Source organism: Pan troglodytes, chromosome 16, assembly GCF_028858775.2.
Source record: "Pan troglodytes isolate AG18354 chromosome 16, NHGRI_mPanTro3-v2.0_pri, whole genome shotgun sequence".
NCBI classification, from domain to species: domain Eukaryota; kingdom Metazoa; phylum Chordata; class Mammalia; order Primates; family Hominidae; genus Pan; species Pan troglodytes.
In genome coordinates, this window is record NC_072414.2 from 84870980 (window position 1) to 84889355 (window position 18376).

At 48.5% G+C, this 18376-nt stretch overlaps 1 protein-coding gene across 2 annotated transcripts in view; it reads right to left on the bottom strand.

Annotated features, from left to right (window-relative positions):
* Window positions 1-16316, bottom strand: part of RGMA (repulsive guidance molecule BMP co-receptor a) — a 45831-nt gene extending 29515 nt beyond the window's left edge. Inside the window, exons 1-2 of one of the 2 annotated variants that reach the window (XM_510608.8) lie at window positions 16011-16316; window positions 6-121 (exon numbers count right to left, since the gene is read on the bottom strand). In XM_510608.8, coding sequence (XP_510608.3) covers window positions 6-121; window positions 16011-16024 — 130 coding nt within the window. In that variant the 5' untranslated portion in view covers window positions 16025-16316. Of the gene's footprint in view, window positions 1-5; window positions 122-14833; window positions 15223-16010 lie in introns of those variants that run through there. The other variant, XM_054667154.2, reaches the window with a different exon arrangement.
* Between the last annotated feature and the right edge of the window lie 2060 nt (window positions 16317-18376).

The following is an 18376-nucleotide window of genomic DNA, read 5'->3' on the forward strand; positions in this document are numbered from 1 at the left end:
CTTACCTGCGGGGAAGCTGCAGAGAAGGAAGGCGAGGGTCGGCCAGAATCCCAGGGCTGAACGTCCTGCCCCTCTCCCCATACCCATCCATCCAGCTCGGCCTGTTACCACTAGCCTCTCCCTGGAAGAAGAGTTCAGAGAAAAAGGAGAAGAAAATAAATCACGCTGCGAAGAAAGGGCAGCCTCGCTCCGCCGGCGGGAGCAGCGAGCCGGGAGGCTCGGTCCACCTCGGCCGCGGGCGCCCGGCGCGCTCCCCTTCCCGCGCCGCCCCCCGCGCGCCCCTCCCTCGCCATCCATCACTCGATTCTCCGCCAATGTCGACGCGGCCCCGCGCCCCAGCCGCCTGCGCCCCGCCCCGTCGCGCTCGGGTTTCAGCGAGGCCGGCGAGGTAGCCGGAGGCGGCCGGGCGGGGACCCAGGCTGCCCGGCTGCAGCGCTCGCCGTGAGGACCTCGGAAAACCACGGTCCTAGATCAGAGGGCGCGCCACGCTTCCCGACCCTCGCGCCATCTCCAGCCCGCGGCTGTCCTTGCAAAACAGGCCCAGCGCCCTTGGGAGGCTGCAGGGCATAAGGCGGGGCAGGACGCCCCCTTAACCCCCTCCACAAATATCCGATCCAAGTAGAAAAACTGTCCTTGGAGGCAAATCCCAGCCCTACTTTCCAACCAGACTGCCGACCCCAAGCTTCCACCGACGCCCCCTGGCTCATCAGTCGCACTCAGACGCGACACCGGTGCAGGAGGCTGAAAAACCCACTTCCGAGTTGTCTAGGTTTGGGCAGGATGGCTCTCTGCATCTCAGCTAGTAACGCACCTCGAGGTTCCCGCCCGTCGTGGCCCCGGGCCACCCATCCTGACTGGGTTTGGCCTGCCTCCAGCACCCCCTTCAAGCACCTCGCTGCTTCCTGAAGACTTGCCCCGGCTGCGCCCCCGTGCTGAGGGCCTGCGGGCCTAACCTTGCCACCTTGGCACAGCTGCCACTCCAGAGATATGGCTATGCCGGTCCGCGTGGCGCGGAGGGCCGGATGGTTTGGCGCTCTCTGCGAGGCCCGCAAGGCTGCACTTGGGAGGGCTTCAGTATGGTGACCTTTCCTAACTCTGTCGTTTATTTTTCTGGGAAAAAAACATCTCCTTCCCAAGGTTCCCTGGGCCCTGCAGTTCTGCTGCCGTTGTGATATTTAAGGGACTGGTAACTTCCCCTGAGAGACATCTTTTGGATGAAACACAAATAGTCCTGAGCAAGTGTTTTAGTCAAACCAATTCCTCCCGCCACCCTCCTCACCTCACTCCCAAGCCTGCCCATCTGGTTCTTTGGGGAAAAAACACCTCTGGGTTTTTATCCAATTTAGAGGTTTCTCTTAAGCACTATCACAGTCCTTACCTGCTGCAAAGGCCACACGGGCTGCAAGGCTGCAGGGCTGCAGCTGCATTTGGGGTTCTGGCTGCCAGGTCGGGAGTGTGGAGAGGAGCAAGTTTGAAGGAAGGGGAGAAGGCCCTATGTCTGTGAAGACACAACCCCAGCAGCAAGACTTATGAATCTGGCTTCCACAAAACAGGTACACAAGGGGACCATAGCTCAGCCAGCTGTGCAACAGGGCAACACGAAGCTGCTCTTTCCTTAGGTGGAAATGCCAGACACAACTCTTCTTTACGTGGGGGTGCCACTGTGTTTCCCTGAAATATTGAGGTCTCAGATCAACAAGCTCTAAATATTTCTCCCCCAAACCAGGGTTCATTTCAGGACGGGTCTGCAAAATGCTACGGTTTTCCCAGTGAAAGCCCACCATCGAAAATGCTCTTCCTTTCAAGCTTGGCCAGTCCTGGGGCCCGACCCAACAATTTATTCTGCAGCATCACCGAACGGCAGCCCATTCCAGCGGCCACCGGGGCACGCTAAGCAGGCACTGTGCCAGGCTGCACAGAGGTGACCAAGTGGCCTTTCCACTAATTAACACCATTTGCTAGAGTCTGCCTTTCACGAGCTAGTTCTAGAGTCTCTCGCTAATGAGAAGGGATCACTGGCATTCCAAGTCACCTGGACAGTAATTAACCACCGTCACTGCTGCAGCATGTCCAGGTCAGAGACCAGGGCTCAGGATCCAGAGGAGGCCATGCAGCCTGCAGAAGCCCAGAAATCACGCCCTTCTGGGGCTGCCCTTGCCCAAGAGTGGACTTTTCACAGCAGGACTTTTTTTTTTTTTTTTTCAATGAGAACAGAAAAAAGAAATCTTCAACTATGTTACAATTTAAAAGCAGGAAAAAAAAAAAGGAGTTTCTCCCTCTCACGTCAGGAAATGTCATCCAATATTCTTAAAGAAAGGATAACTAAATAAAATACATGTGCAGCATATTCTGCAATTCCATTACATACAGTCGTTTTTTTTTTCCCAAAGCTATTTTAAGTATTGTTAATATAAAGCAGTTGCACAAAAAGCAAAGGTGCTTTGACAAACAGGTGTATGCATTTATTCCTTTTTAGGAACAATATCTAAAAAAAACCCGTCGTCCACACTCCCCCAAAAAAGACAAAGATTCATACAGACACATCGGGATATATGTACAACATAATAAACTCCATCCTAAAGAAGCAACTGAGATAACCCCCAGGGGATACAGAATCAGAATTGTGAAAATCACAGTGAAGTTTGCTTGCTGTAAAGCCTGAGAATTTTTTTTTTTTCAGTTGGTTCTTCTGGCAGCAGGACTTTTAACCTCTACATTTCAGTTTCTTCATCTGTAAGGATCGGGCTGATAATATTGTCACTCCAAGACTACAACTGAATAGAACGTGGAAGAGGCCCCAGCCCATGGGAGTTCCAGTGTCCCTGCGGGGAGACGGGTACTGGCTGCCTTTTTAGGAGGAGACCCCAGTCTTGCGACATGAGCAAATAATTTGGGAAAGGGACACAAAGGGCTTTTTTTCCCCCCCTCTCTTGAGGAGAAATGTCTGAGGCTGAATTTGGACATCTTCAAAGTGGGGACTTGGCCATCACACAGTTTAGACTATCATGAGAAATCTAGCCCCAGCTAGAGCAGTATGGGGTTGCGTTGGCCTTGAGGAATCTAGCTATACTGGCTAAACCAACCAACTCTTAAACAGCTCCCCAACTCTCTGCAGGAATAAAAAATTCCTAAAACGTTAGATTTGAGAACTCAGCACTCCGTTCGCCATAGAAACTCATTTAACTCAAAAGTGTAGTTGACTTCAAACAAACAGTCCCATAGAGTCTAACCAAGTATGTGGTGTCCCCTAGGCTACAGCTTAGACCTGGGGATAGAGACACTCTCATGCATGACTCTTGCCCCTTTTCTTCAGCACTGGCTGTGGAGGCCTCAATCCTGAGCATCCCCCTCCACCTTCTCTCCCTTTCCACTCTGGGGGTAGCTATTTGATGGGGGAAAGGGGTCAAGGGGCTTCTGAAAGGAAGGGTTCTGCATAGGGCTGAAGTCTTCTCAGGGGCAGTGATAGTCAGGGGTTCCAACTTTGCCTGCTTCTAGGTATGAACAGAGTGTTCTCAAATCTAGGGCCTGAGTCATCAGTCAACAAATATATATTCAGGACCTGCTGCAGGCTAGACCTTGGGGGATAAAGAAATAAGACAGTCCCTATTTCTGAATTGCTGGTAGAAACAGATAATAGAGAAAAATGAGTGCTAAAGGAGAGGTGAGGAGTGAATGACCTTTACCAAAAAAGGTGGTGTCTTTCAAAATAATGGCTAATATTTTGACATATTTTTACATTGTGTCAGATGCCAGCTAAGTACTTTACATTTCTAGAAACTTTCAGCTAAGGAAGATTCTATTACCATCCTCATTTTGCAGATGAAGAAACTGAGGCTGGGAACGCTTAAGTACGCACCCAATAAATGGCTAACAAATGCCAAGCCAAGCTGGCCGAACTCCATGCTTGGCGTACTGTGTGTGCCATTCATTCCAATGGTGGTGAGCAAGTCCGCACCAGGCTTAAAGTCAAGGCGAGACAGATTACTTAACAATCACTTTCAATAAAGCATAACACAGACTCTGACAGGGGAGACACAGAACACAGGCGCCAGGGGGCTCCAGCCCAGCTTGGGGTGCAGGGAGGGGAAAGAAGCTTTCCCAGTGTAGGAGTATGCCAGGGGAAGTTGACGGGCAAGGGAGGGGATGGCAGGGAGAAAACTCCAGGCAGAAGGAACACCCAGCATGCCAGGAACAAAGTGTGCTTTACCTGAGGATCTGCAAAGGCTGAAGTGTGGCTGTAGAAGGAAGAGGTGAAGCTGGAGAAACAGAGCAAAGAGCTTGGGGGAGCCTGTGAAGCACCTGGGAGCCCAACCCAAAGCCTCAAGAAGGGGAGGGATTTATTCTTTTGGGAGACCACTGTGGGAGATGTAAAAAGATTAGAGTTGCCCAGGCCCTTCTCCAAAGCAGCTAAATCTGAATCTCTGTGGGGTAGAGCCTGGGCATCAGCATTTTTAAGGAGCTCCCCTAGGCGACTCATGTCTAGGGGAATAGCTGGGTTTGTAAGTTCTATCAATCTCGGGCCCATGCCCTCCTTGCTGCTGGCAGGTGCACAGAAGACCCAGGTCTGTCAGTTTCTGCCCCTTGGGATTAAAGTCAAGCCAAGACAGATAACCTAACAATTACTTTCAATAAAATGGTGATTGCAAGTGACTCAAGCTGGACCAATCAGAATCTTTCTTGAGATTGTTGCTACAGAAGCTTCAGTTCTGGTCCGATTCCAACATAGGATCGGTTTAGGGCAGCAATCTTGTGCGAGGGTGAGTGTTTATGAGTGTTAGTAGTTGAGGCAGCATTTGAGGACGTGACATAGTGTGTGTGTGTGACAGCTGCCCTGTCGCCCAGGAGGCTGGAGCGCAATGGTGCGACCTCGGCTCACTGCAACCTCCGCCTCCTGGGTTCAAGCAATTCTTGTGTCTCAGCCTCCTGAGCTGCTGGGATTACAGGCACACGCCACCACACCCGGCTAATTTTTGTACTTTCAGTAGAGACAGGGTTTCACCATGTTAGCCAGGCTGGTCTCAAACTCCTGGGCTCAAGTGATCTGCCTGTCTCTGCCGCACAAAGTGCCGGGATTATAGGTATGAGCCGCTGCGCCCAGCTGACATCTTGTTTTTACTTAAGTTGTATTTTATCAGGTGAGCTTTTTGGGGAGTGATGAAGACTTTATTTAGGCTAAGCCTCCCTAAGCCACTCTTCAGCATATGACTCTCCTGCAGCTCTTCCTGAGCTCCTGTGAGCCACCCTAGTACCTCTTCCAGCTATGGAAGCTGAGAAAAATTCCTTATTTTGCTGAAACTAGCTTGATCTAGATTTCTCTAACAGATCCCTGTCTAATATGGAGGAAACGACCCAACACTGGTTCCAGGTATTTTTGCCAACCTCGCAAGCGTAGGGATATGTTACCAATGGCTCTTAATCCACCATTCACTTACTGACCAAGAATTTGACAACATTTCTTGAGTAACCACCCATTCCCCCATGTCCTGAAAAATGTTTGTCCAGGCCATGTCTTGAGGAACTGAGTTGCTTCAATTTACAACTCAGAGTGTGAGAACGGATCCTTATTTTTAATTTATCCCTCAAATTCCTCTTTCAGACTTTAAGGGCCATCCTGGGGTCTGGTCATCTCAGATTTGATGAATCAGTACTTGTTCTCTCTCTCCATAACCTTCAAGGTTTTATAGACTTTGATCATATCGCCTTTCTGGCTTCATCTTTCCACATTAAAACCCTTAAGGTACAAAGCAGCCCGGCCTCTTGCGAAGAACTTCAGGTGATGACATTGCTCACCTTCTGCAGTTCTGAGAGATTTTTCTCAAGGGGAAGAGAATACAACTGCCAGGTTTGGGTAGAGCCCAGGTAGAATACTGTTTTTCGCTTGTTTTCCAGTATCGTTTCTGACAGTATTTTAGCATTTTCTGAACACTTGGTCCTGAGTGGCCTGTAGCAAACAAACATTTTGCAAAGACCCCAAGGATCCTCCTTTGTGGCTATAAACAGACTGGACAAAGTCCATTTTCCTGTAATTTGGATTATGTTCTCATAAATGCATTAACAGACTTGCGCCTGCAAAAGCTTAATATGCATGTTCTTGCTAACTCCTAAGCTCATCCTGCAGTTAATCACCATTTGTTTGCCATCTCTGCATAGTCTTCATTTCATCCCAAAGCCTGGAACCATCTGAGCTTTCTCTTCTTCAGATAATCCATGTAAATTTAAACTAAGTCTGGATGCACCCACGTTCCTGGGGGATCCTCACTGTTAATAATTCTTCATCCAGAAAAGTACCTGTTTATCCTATTTTTTATTTCTTGTCTCTAAGGATAATTCTGATCCACGGCAATTTCCCCGCACATGCTGGAGAGACTTACTATTGTAAATGACCTTTGGGATGGAACTTTGTCAGAAGGAATTTTGAAAGTCTAAACAGAATTCATCCTGGGTTTCTCCCTCGTCTCCAGGCCTGTTTCTGACTCCTTAAAGAATGCTAATAGATTGGTTGGGTTTCATGTTCTTTTTAGAAAACACATTGTGCTTCGTTCAGCTAGTTAAGACTTTATAAAGTGTGCTTCATAATAATACTTTTTTAGTATATATTCTGCAAAAGTGGCTATTTAAAATGACCCTTCTGACCAGGTGCAGTGGCTCACACCTGTAATCCCGGCACTTTGGGAGGCCGAGGCGGGCGGATTACCTGAGGTCAGGAGTTTGAGACCAGCCTGGCCAATGCGGTGAAACCCCATTTTTACTAAAAATACAATAATTAGCCAGGCATGGTGGTGGGCACCTGTAACCCCAGCTACTTCGGAGGCTGAGGCAAGAGAATCACTTGAACCCAGGAGGCGGAGGTTGCAGTGAGCAGAGGTCCTGCCACTGCACTCCAGCATGGGCAACAGAGAGACTCTGTCTCAAAAAAAAAAGGACCCTTCTCAGGTAGGGTGGACTCCCCTTGTGGGCGGGAGGTACAGGGTGCATGCCTGTGGACACAGATGCCACATGAAAGGACAGTTGTACATTTTGGCTACGAGGATGTTGCTGCCATCTTCATTATCTGAGGCTTCCTTTCTCTCCGTGTAAAGAATATCACCTGAGCTTTGATGCTCCTTCCCTCACCACCAGAGACTCTTATTCTTGGTAATTAAGACATAATTACCAAGAAGAAAAAACTACCAAAAATTTAAAAATTTTACCAAAATTAAAAGTTTTCATTTAAAAATTAAACTAAAATTTTTAATTAAAAAATTACCAAATATTGCCAAGTATTGGATTTTATTCCAAAATTTTAATGGGTTTTTAATTTTAATTTTATTTTTTTGAGACAAAGTCTTGCTCTGTCACCCAGGCTGGAGTAGCGTGGCACAATCATGGCTCACTGCTGCCTCAACCTCCTGGGTTCAAGCGATCCTTCCTCCTCAGCCTCCCGAGTAGCTGGGACCAAGGTGCACACGCCACCACGCCTGGGTCATTCTTTGGTATTTTTTGTGGAAATGGGGTTTTTGGCACATTCACCCAAACTTACACTGCAGAAGGTAAGTAACCTGCTTGAGGTCACCCAGCAGGCTTGGTGACAGAGTGAGGTTTGGGCAGCTCTGGGTGACTCCCAGCTGCCAGGCCACCTCTGATGAGATCACAGCTGCTCCCCAGGCATGGGGCTTTTCGTTTTCTCTCTGCCTCTACTAACCCTACTCCATCCTCTTGCTCTGAACAGAAGCAAGGACTCCCTCTGTGCTCCCTTTGACCTCTGCTGCCCCAGACTCAGTTCAGGCTGGGCTGGGCTGGGGCCTTCCTGCTGGTTGGCCAGCAGTTTCCATGGCCACCCTTCCGTGGTATTTGGATGTATGACCCTCTTTCCTTCTTTCACACCTGTCCTTCTCGACTTCCCATATTCTCAGTAACCTCTTGGAGCAGCCGTGTTTCTTTTCTCCCTACTTCTCCCATTTCTTTTTACTGGGACTATAAACTGGGGTATAACTACACTTTCTTAATGAAAGTCTCCCCCCGACCACCGCTTTCTTCTTAAAACTCTTGTCTGAGACTTCCTATCACACCTACTATCTGGTCTCCAAGTTTGCAAATTCTTCTGCCTGCAAAACCCAGTACAAAAGCAATAGTATTTATGAATTGCTTAATTGTCAGTGTTGAGATGGAAAGCTTCAAGACACTGCCACTGAATATGGGGAAAGACAGAGACCTGGGATTTGGGGTGGTCCTAACTCCAGCTGTGTGGTACCACGCCCTGTCCTATCTTCAGCCCCTCAGCTTCTCAATCTGCAGAATCACAGCCTGGCTGCCCCAGGAGATCTCCAACCTCCAGAGTCCTGTTTCCAGGGATCCGGTGAATTGATACTGGCTCTGTAACTAACCAGCCTTGCCCACACCTGATTGTGGGGAGCCATTCTGAGGCCTCATCTGTAACACTTCTGCAGTCCCCAAGTTAAAATGTGGCCAAGCACGTAGGAAATGTCATTTGAAGAGTGACATCTTTTATGTTTTGATGTCACCATGAAATTCAGTAATAATCCCCAACAATACTATGGTATACCTGAAACCATACCTTAGAAACATTCAGCAACCGCCTGAGGTTTGAAAGCAGCTTTTGGGTATGCATACACAAGACACACCAGGTTCCCGTAAAAGAGAACAGACCACACAGCGCTTATGTCTCCCCATTCCGGTAAGTTCTTGGGAGAAGAACTGTCTTGGAACCATTTATCCACCAAATGGCAACTGTCTGAACCGACAGTGAGTCTGTCTCTCTCTCTCAACCAACAGAAGGCTGGAGTATTTGGATTAATGAATAATTTAGTGCCAAGCACAAATACCATAGACATTTAGCAATAAGAACAGATAACCAAGTTGTTCATCAAATTCAAAACTGTTTAGAATGGCTAAGCAAAGCTGAAATAGAGACAATCCCCAGCTGATGGGAGGTGGGGAAAAGTGCCAATCCAGAAAGAAGAACAAATGTGTCACCTTATGTGACATTCGCTTCCACCATTGTTTTTCTTTCTTAAATCTGTCAAGGCTAAGGGAATTTCTTCACTTTTATATTACAGAGGCAATATAGCATGCTGGGCTAAGAACATGCAGTCCGAACACAGACTCTCTAGAGCTCAGTTATTTCATCCGTAAGATAGGGATATATTTGCAGATCTATCAAAAGATTGTTGTGAGGATTAAATGAGTCAATACAATCATAACCCACTTAGAACAGATGCCTGGCATAGAGTAAGTCTTGATAAGTAGTTGCCAATATTCATTTTATATCATGGACAGGAACTATTGTTTGGACTACAATAGTGCCTACTATGTGCCAGATTCAGCTACAGCCTTTGTATGTACAGGATCTTGGGAGAGCTCTGCAGAGTTCTGCAAGGACTCACGGATAACCTTGACTTCTAGGTGGGTTTTAAGTTCATTTGCAGTTATACTTGAGGCCTGATGGGCACCTACTAGAAAAAACTCCCCCATGTAACCAGTGTCGTCATCTTAACTATGCCACGGGCACAGCCATTTCCATTTCACAAACGAGACAGACTCATTTCTAAGTCTTGTCTAAGGACCATAAATACAAGTAGCCGTGCAGAGGCTCAAACCCAGGTCTTGAGATGCCAAGTGCAGTGTTTTTCCCACCAAACTACAGCTGCTTCTCATCTTCACACATGCTTTATTTATTTCTGTCAGTCCGATAATATGCCCCACATGTAGAATGACAGATCATGCATTAGAAAGGGGAATATGTTTAGAGATATACTGTTTTCCAGACATTAACAAAAAATATAAAAACGTTTTAAGAAGAGAAAAATTTCCGTGAACAATCTCCCCCATCCATCCTAGAGACCAAAGAAATTGAAATAATTAGATTATGGAATTGTTTGTCTTTCTTTTGGATGGTAAGTGACATTCTGTAGATCACGTATTCATAGAGTACTTAGCCTTCGAATGCGAGTTAAATAGATTTACTTAAACAACAGGAAGATATTTAGGTAAACCTATCTACAGTATCAGTTCATTGGAGTTCTTTCAGTCCACAAGCCACTCACAGCACATCTCAAGTTTTAAGCCAGATGGGCTTCAGCCTTTAGAGACTGGTCACTGACCCAGAAAGGGAGGGTCTGTGCGCCATCTTGGCTTGGGTTTGCCTTGCTCTTGTTGACTCCCGGCCGAGGCTCAGAGGGCCAGTATGTTCTCCACCAGGCCTGAAGTCAGGAGACCCTGCCAACAGCATCCATTTACTCATGAAGAAGTCAGACACCTGGAGCTTAGGTATCTACTTGCTCAAAATGCTCCTTATCAGAGAAAAATAACAGCAATGTAAAACTCTCATAGCATGGAAGAAGGTGACATTTAGCTTTTTTTGTCATATGATCTTGGGATACCCAAAGACTCTACAAAACCAAAACCAAGTGTTTCAGGAAAGCAAGAGAAGCTTTTTTTTTTTTTTTTTTTGAGACAAGGTCTCACTCTATCATCCAGGCTGGAGTGTAATGGCATGATCATAGCTCACTGCAACCCCCGCTTCCAAGATTCAAGCGATCTTCCCACCTCAGCCCCTCGAGTAGCTGGGACCACAGCTGCACACCACCATGCCCGGCTAATTTTTGTATTTTTTAGCAGAGACCGGGTTTCACCATGTTGGCCAGGCTGGTCCCGAACTCCTGAGATGAAGCAGTTAGCCAACCTCGGCCTCCCAAAGTGCTGGAATTATAAATGTGAGCCACCACGCCCAGCCAAGAGAAGCATTTTGAAATCAGTATTCTGAAATCTGAACGTCAGACTATTTTAGTTGCACTGACTGATATACAACAAAATAAATTAAACTCACAGGAGCCTCACGTTCAGAGGCAAAAATGACCTGCCCAAATTCAGCAGTGAGGGGTTATTAGCAGGGCTGGACCTGTGAGGGAATGCCATCATGAACTTCATAACGTCTACAGGTGAGCCCAGCCTCTAAGCTTTGCTTCTCTTTTTGCTTTGCTTCTCTTTTTGCTTTGCTTCCCTTGTATCAATAAACGGGAGCCCACCTGGGAAAATGCAATGGCACAAAAGAATCTATTTATTATTTATACTTTACCTCTTTCCATAAAGGATATTAAACTAAAATGTAAATGAAAGCACATTAGACACCAAAACTTCCAAACAAATGTTAATTATTATTTTCAAGGTACTAATTATTTTGAGGAAACCCTGTAACTTTTTACGATTCTATGAATGAAATGGGCATTTTTGTGTGCTCTGACAGCCAGAAAAAAACCTGCGTGGAAGAAGAGAGAGTTGCGTGGCTATGTTCCTGTACGGGGAATCTATTCTTCAGGCTGCCACTGTCAGAGCTGAAAATGCACACTGGCAACACATTTCTAAGTCACTGAGAGGACCCCAGCATTTGCCCAGGAGACGTTTTTGAGCAAGCCTCTTTTGGATGAGCATTTGAACAGGCAGAATGGTATTCCGGCAAGGGATTCATCAGCAAGGTCTTCTATTCTTACAAGCTTATAAGTGGGTCAGACTTTGATAGAGAGAACCAAACTTTGTGAAAGCACCTCAAACGATCAGATGTCAAGGTTTTTTTTTTTTTTTTTTTGAGATGGAGTCTGGCTGTGTTGCCCAGGCTGGAGTGCAGTGGCGTGATCTTGGTTCACGGCAACCTCCGCCTCCTGGGTTCAAGCGACTCTCCTCTCTCAGCCACCGGAGTAGCTGGGACTACAGTCATGTGCCGCCACACCCGGCCAGTTTTTACACTTTTAGTAGAGACGGCGTTTCACCATGTTGACCAGGCTGGTCTCGAATCCCTGACCTCAAGTGATCTGCCCGCCTTGGCCTCCCAAAGTGCTGGGATTACAGGAGTGAACCACCGTGCCTGGCTATCTCAGGGTTTTTGAATAGACAATCTGGAGAGGAGAGACACATCATGGTGCAGATCAGTTGAGAAAAGTATAAAAGTCTAATAGGGGAGTGAATCCTAAAGAAGAGTATGCACTATGGCTGACAATACTAGTAATGTGAGGGATGTGTAGGGGCCTTCAGGGGTAGGTATATGTAGGTTGCATGCTTCCACCTAATCTTGTTTAAAGACATCAAGGAGAAAATTCTTCAAAATACCTACAAAGGATAAAAATGGGTCGCATCCGTCTTCAAGAAGAAATGCACACTAAGAATAAAATAATGTTATCAAAACTCTTACTGAGAAATTAGGCAGAATATCTCTGTTTCACAAGGACAGAAGAATGGAATATTACCAGGAAACAGAGCAAACTGTTCCTGTCAGCCAGGGTGAGCTGCTACAAAGACCCTGATCTTAGAGTCCATGAAGATGAAAAAATGAAATATAAGGAGAAGCCACAACAGACGGTAACTACTAAAATGTCCAGCCAAGACAGAAGTCAATGAATTTTGGGGCATTTTTACTCACACCTGCTGATCTCTGTTTTGGCTCACAGAGGACACAGAACCTATGGGAATTGGCCTCCTTTGACCAGATAGTTGACAGAGTCTTTAAACCTTCTGCCTAATTTTCAGGCTCTGGGAAAGCCAGTATTTTGCTTTCTGAAAGTTCTTCATCTCGTAGCACTGCTTTAAACAAGCAATTGAAAAATGAGAAAAGTAAATCCAACCAGCAATTCTGTAGTCACTCTCTGCATAAACTGTTTGCTACACTTCCATTATTTACTGTAGTAATCTGGATATAATCATTTCGTAAGTTGGGTAGGTACATAGTACATTTTTACGTTAGTCAGTTACCAGTGACTTAAAACTTTTTATATGAGGTTATGAAAGACATTTGCATTTATTTTGTCAATTTCTGCCCTACTTTTAAAATTCCTTCTTCTTCCTGCCCTGAGAATTGTAAAGTTTCACACCTCACTAGGCATTCTTGCCTCCTGACCCCTGGGTTCTAACATGATATAGCACTTCTACTCACAGGACAGACCTGGCTAAGAAACTGGGTATCCTTTTAATAGAGTTCATTTGTTCATCTGTCACCAAGGAAACTGACTTCTGCCTGGCCTTGTATGCATACTTGGGTAAAGCAATCCTTAATTTTTTCCACTGCCCTATTCATTGCTCCTTTATAGCTCTGTTGCTAAGAGAAGAGAGGCTGAAACTGAGCAGTCATTTGCTCAAAATAAGAAAAAGAGGAGCCTGTCTTTTGGATAGGCTGGATACCAAACAGGTGGGGAAACCTGGAGCTTCCCTTCTTCAGGTTAAATTTATGTTCAGTTAAGTTTGTGGAATGGCTACATAATGGAAGCAAAGCCATTCCCTAAAAGAGCCACAGGAACACCACAGACACTTAAAAGTTAACTAAACTTACCTTTGGGATATTATAAGTCAAGTTCTAGAATAATTACCTGTAAGGAGTAGTGTCATTTCGTTTCACAGAACTAACAGATTCCAATTCGCCTGCGCTGCTTTCAGATAATCCTTGTATGTTTTTGCTCAATTGCACTTGGATACGTCCTGCCTCTTTCCCTGGACGGCAGGCTTCTTGATGGATCGGTGACCATGCCTTCTTTCATGTCTATACTGCATGCTTCAAGGCAGGAACAAATTTTGCAACCATACTTGGTAAAAACAAGCGCTAGAACTTAATTCATTTGGTAGCAAGGTTGTAGGGGGAAAAACGCACTTTAGACTCACAGAACCCTGGCCATATCCCTTCTGCTTTCTGGCCATCAGTTTCTTCTGAGAAACTGAAAATACCAGCACCCGTTCCTGCCTGCTTCCTGGGAGCAGCAAGCATCCCTGGAAGAATGGCTGAAAAACTCCCTGTCCCAGTGTCAGGGATGCTCAGTCCCTATTTATTTCATTTTGCAACTGCTCATCTAAGAATTCTTGGGCTTGGCTTCTCACGGGGCTGCTGAAGAGCAAGGGATTGTATTAAAAAGGAGATTCTTGTGCCTTTATTCTCTATTATTACATACTCTGGGAAGCAGCAAGTTATTCCTTGGGGGAGGTTTGTAAAAAGAGAAAGCAGGCAGAGGTTTCTTAGCAAAAGTCAAAGGTGCCCTCCTTGAATGAGATGCCAAGCTATTCTAAGACCTCGTCTGTCACAAGTCTCATGATGACATAAATACCTACCAATGGAGACACAGTTTGAGACAGCATGAGGGGGCAGACCAGCCACCCACCATTTCATATGTCTATTGGAGAATGTAAGCAACTGTCTGACACCTGGGAGGGAAATAATGGAAGCAGGGAAAAAAGGAGACTAAGACCTCTTTCACTACCAGCACAGCCCAGAGAGTCTCAAGGGGGTACTACAGTAGACCACTACACTGCTCTACAAGGGGCCAGGGTGCCCTTCAGAACAGGGTGAGCCCAGCTCACTGCTAATGTATTATCTGGCCTGGAAGGTGGCAGCAAAAACCAGCCACAGAGAACGTGGAGCCCGCCTGGATGTGTGGGTGCCCCACCCAGGGCCTTTGTCTGCAGAGCTTGCCATCCAGCCACGTCTGCCCCAGTTATTAATTGGAGATCATGTCCCTGTAAAGGGGGCTTGCTTGTCACTTGCTGTGGTAACAGCAAGAAACCCCTTCTTTGTATGTGCAAACAAACAAACAAACAAACAAACAAAAAAACACAAAACCCAGTTTGGGTACACTATTCTGTTCCTGCACAGATGGGCAGGAGGCCCTCTCCCAGTTCTCCTCCTGTTGCCCTTCGGAGCACAGTTACTCTCTTTTCTAGGGGTCATGGCTCAAAATCCACCCAAGAAATCACCTGTTTGTGATGCACAGGAGAAGACAGAGGTTTGTGTATTGGTTTTCAAGATCTCTGCACCAGATACCTGCGGAAGGGGCATCTTCTTACAGCAGTTAACATTTTATATTACCTTTTTGCTGGAAGATTCTAAAACCAAACAGAGAAGGTGATGGAGCTCCTTTAGGTGACAGCATGCCACTCAACACGACCCGCAATTTCGTCCCCTGAGCTCAATGTGCTGAGCATGGGAGGTCGGCGTTCTCCCTGGTACCGTCGATACTCAGAGAGCTTCTGTAGCCTCCTTCCTGGAGGCGAGGGCTGGTTCCCGCCTCTCCACCTTGTGCGGGAGACTACTTTGGGAACACCCAACTTCGCAGCCTAAGAGGAATGCACAGCTCACCACTTCCGCTAGATGGCGCTACTTCCCCTACTCCGCCCGCGAGACACCCAATTTATAAAATAAATACAACCCAACACCTCCCAAAACCACACCACATAATAGCAGCTCACAGGCTCCCATTAGAAATCTCAATTTGGGAGAACTGATTCTACCTCCGAGCAAGTCTAATACAATTACATTAATAAGACACAATCCCGAATTGCACCCAAGCGTCCCCCACACCCGCCCTCCCATTGAATACACCTGTCCCCCATGCCCGGGCTTGTACCCTGGGTTGAGCTGCGGCGCGAGCCGGCGCTGAATCGTCGCCCGTGCCCACCCGTCCACTTAGGAACGCGGGGGCGGCTTGGCAATGGGCATCCTCGGCCCTCAATCCAAGGTCCGCACCTTCCCGTACGCCGGCGCGCCGAGGCAAAGGGCCGCCGGGACGCGAGCCCACGCGGTGCACTGCGCCGACATCCCCGAGGGCAGGAGCTCGCCAGGCAGCTCCGCAGCCGGGCGTCGAGCGGGAGGCGGGGGCCCGGGCGGCGCGGGCCAATGGGGGTTCACGGCGGGACAGTCGGGTGGCCGGCTCCGTCCGGGGCTCCGCGAGCCGGGCTGAGGGAGGGAGCTCCCAGCCCGCACACGGTGTAAGGGACGTGTGCCGGGTCTGCCCAACCACGCGCGCTGGCGGCTGCCCGGGGGAGAGTATTTTAGGAAAAAAGAACAAACACCAAACCACAAAAACTTTCCTGCTGCCAACAGCTAAAGCGATCGAGGCGCAGCAAAGCTCCAAATGTGGGCAAGATGGGAGCAAGATGAGACGCGGGGCGAGGGAAGACCAAAGCAGCGCCGTGGCCCCGGCAAGTGTCGGCGGCGCCTCGGAGATGTCAGAGCCGGGTCCGCCCGGCTCCCGACCCGCGCTTACCTTGGCGGCTGCATGAGCCCCTGCGGCCCGCGGGGGGTGGCGCTGGCGGGGCTGCGGGAGAACAGGGGGTGTCGGGGCGCCGCTCGTCTGCCCTGGGGCAAGGTGGGAGGGGCTCCGCTGGCGCTGGTCCCCGCCGCCCCGGCCGGCTCAGCAGCGGCCCGGGGAGCGCCTCCTACTCCCGGGCTGCATGCCTGCGAGCGCCTGGCGGAGCCGGCCCGGGAGCGAACGGCCAGTGCTTCCCCGGCCCAGCGGCTCGGGCGGCGCAGCCAGCGCTCGGGAGACAACTGCAGAGTGGGGCGGCCGGGACCAGCCCCCTCCCTCGCCCGGCCCCCGCCCGCCGCCGAGCGCGGCGTCGCGAGGTTCGTTTGCGCGCCGAGGGGAGGGGGCGGGCCGGGCGCCCGGGCCGCGGGCGGGGGGCGCGCGCGGGCGGGGCCGGCAGGGAGGGGCGGGGAGGAGCGGGGTGCGGGCTCGCGTTGCCCCGCCCCGCCGCGGCCCCACCCTCCCGCATCAGCACCGGCTGGGTGGGTGCGGAGTGCGCCAGCGGCCAAGTCAAGACTCCTTGAATGCTCAGGTTAGGGGGCGCGGGCGGCAAGTGCGGCGACTCCCCGGGGCGCCTCCAACTTTCCAAATCCCCCGCAGGGTTGCGGTGGAGCGCACAGTGTCCTTCAGTTAGGCGGTGGTCGAGGGGAGTTCCTCTGAGATTTCTGGAGAAGGCGGTTACATCCAAGACAAATGCTGTTGCGCTCTGCGGAGACGCACCTTTGTTCTATAGAGATTTTGTTGTTGTTTAAGAATCTTCCTGAAAAAACTAATACATATGTATTACATGCTAACACACGCATACATTCTTGCGTAGAATTGTACATAACTCAGGAGTGTCTAGAGTGAAAAGACCGTATCGCACTCCCTCCCACGGCCGCGGCTCCCCCGCGGTAACCTTCGGTCAGGGTGTGCTCCGCCGCGGTTCTTTCCAGTCTCTGCGCTTTTACATACACACGCACAGATTGCGAGTGGAATCTCCTGGGCTTTTCAAAAGAATGTTTTCAACATTAAGCGCATGCACACAGTGGCGAGAACACGGCCACGTCGGGAGCAGTAAATCCCCAGAGGCTCCGGGAGCCCAGGGAAGGACCCTTGCTGTGAAACAGCAAAGCGCCACCCAGTCGCCATGTGTGGATCTGAAACCCCAGCTGGAGCGTGAAGTCGGTCTGGTTACACAGCTCAGGCCCAAGTTAGCACTGCACGGTTAGAGAGATTTGCCAGTACATTCTAGACAGGGTTATGACCTTCCCCTTCTTACAGAACAAACTGTCTTGAATTTTGATATGATGGGAACTCTGGATTTGCAAAATGAAAAGGTATCGTCCGCATTAAAACACGATCGTTATTTATGCGTGTGGTCTTCAGAGATGTGGTTTTAACTCAATATTCTCCGTTTTATTTGTCAAGTGTATTTGTATAGCTGGGATATAAATAAAATTAAGTGGTTTAGCAGGAAGGGATTGGGGATGGGTTTCTAGAATTAGCTCTGACATTCGGCAAGTCATCTAGCTCTGCTGGGCCTCAGTTTCCTCATCTATGAATAGTAGGGTGTGTGTGTGTGTGTGTGTGTGTGTGTGTGTGTGTGGTCTTCCTGCCCTGACATTCTGTGCCATGACATTCAGTGAATAACCAATTTCTTCATCTTTCATAGCTCAGCTCCAACATCTTCCCCACCCTCTAGGGAGTCCTCACATCCATGCCTTTCCTTCCTAACACTGAGCTCACTCGGTAATTATGCGCTCATTAGAGTGACCTTTCCCTACATGTTGGCCTCTCCCACCGTACCATAAGCATCATGAGGGCAGGAACCAGGACTCCTTGGAGTCATCATTGCATTCCTAGCACTTAATATGGTGCCTGGCACACTACAAGAATCTCTGAATGACTGTCACGCAGATAGTAGATTTCTTACTGTTCTTCCAAATTGCCTGGCATTTTTAAAAGGTCTGTAAGTGGAAACGTGTCTTTTTAAAATGAGGCCTTTGGAAAGTAACCAGCAGGGTTTTCCCATGGTGGGGGACAAACAATCCACTGTCTAGATAAGGACAGACAATTCTCAGCTCAATCAAGCGCCCTGGAGGTAGCTGGGAACTATTTACCTTGATGAGTGCAGGCACCCGTGGAGAGGACAACGAATATTAATGCTACTCGTTAAGTACTTGATTAAGTTAGAACCCTGCATAGGCAGTTGGAATACACAGAGTGCTCAGATTTAAATGAAGCCGTGAGGTGTGTTTAGGGTGCAAATTAACAAATGGACATGCTTTCAACCAACCATCTAGAAACATTCCTAATATAAAGCTCCAGGGTATCCTTGTCTTTCT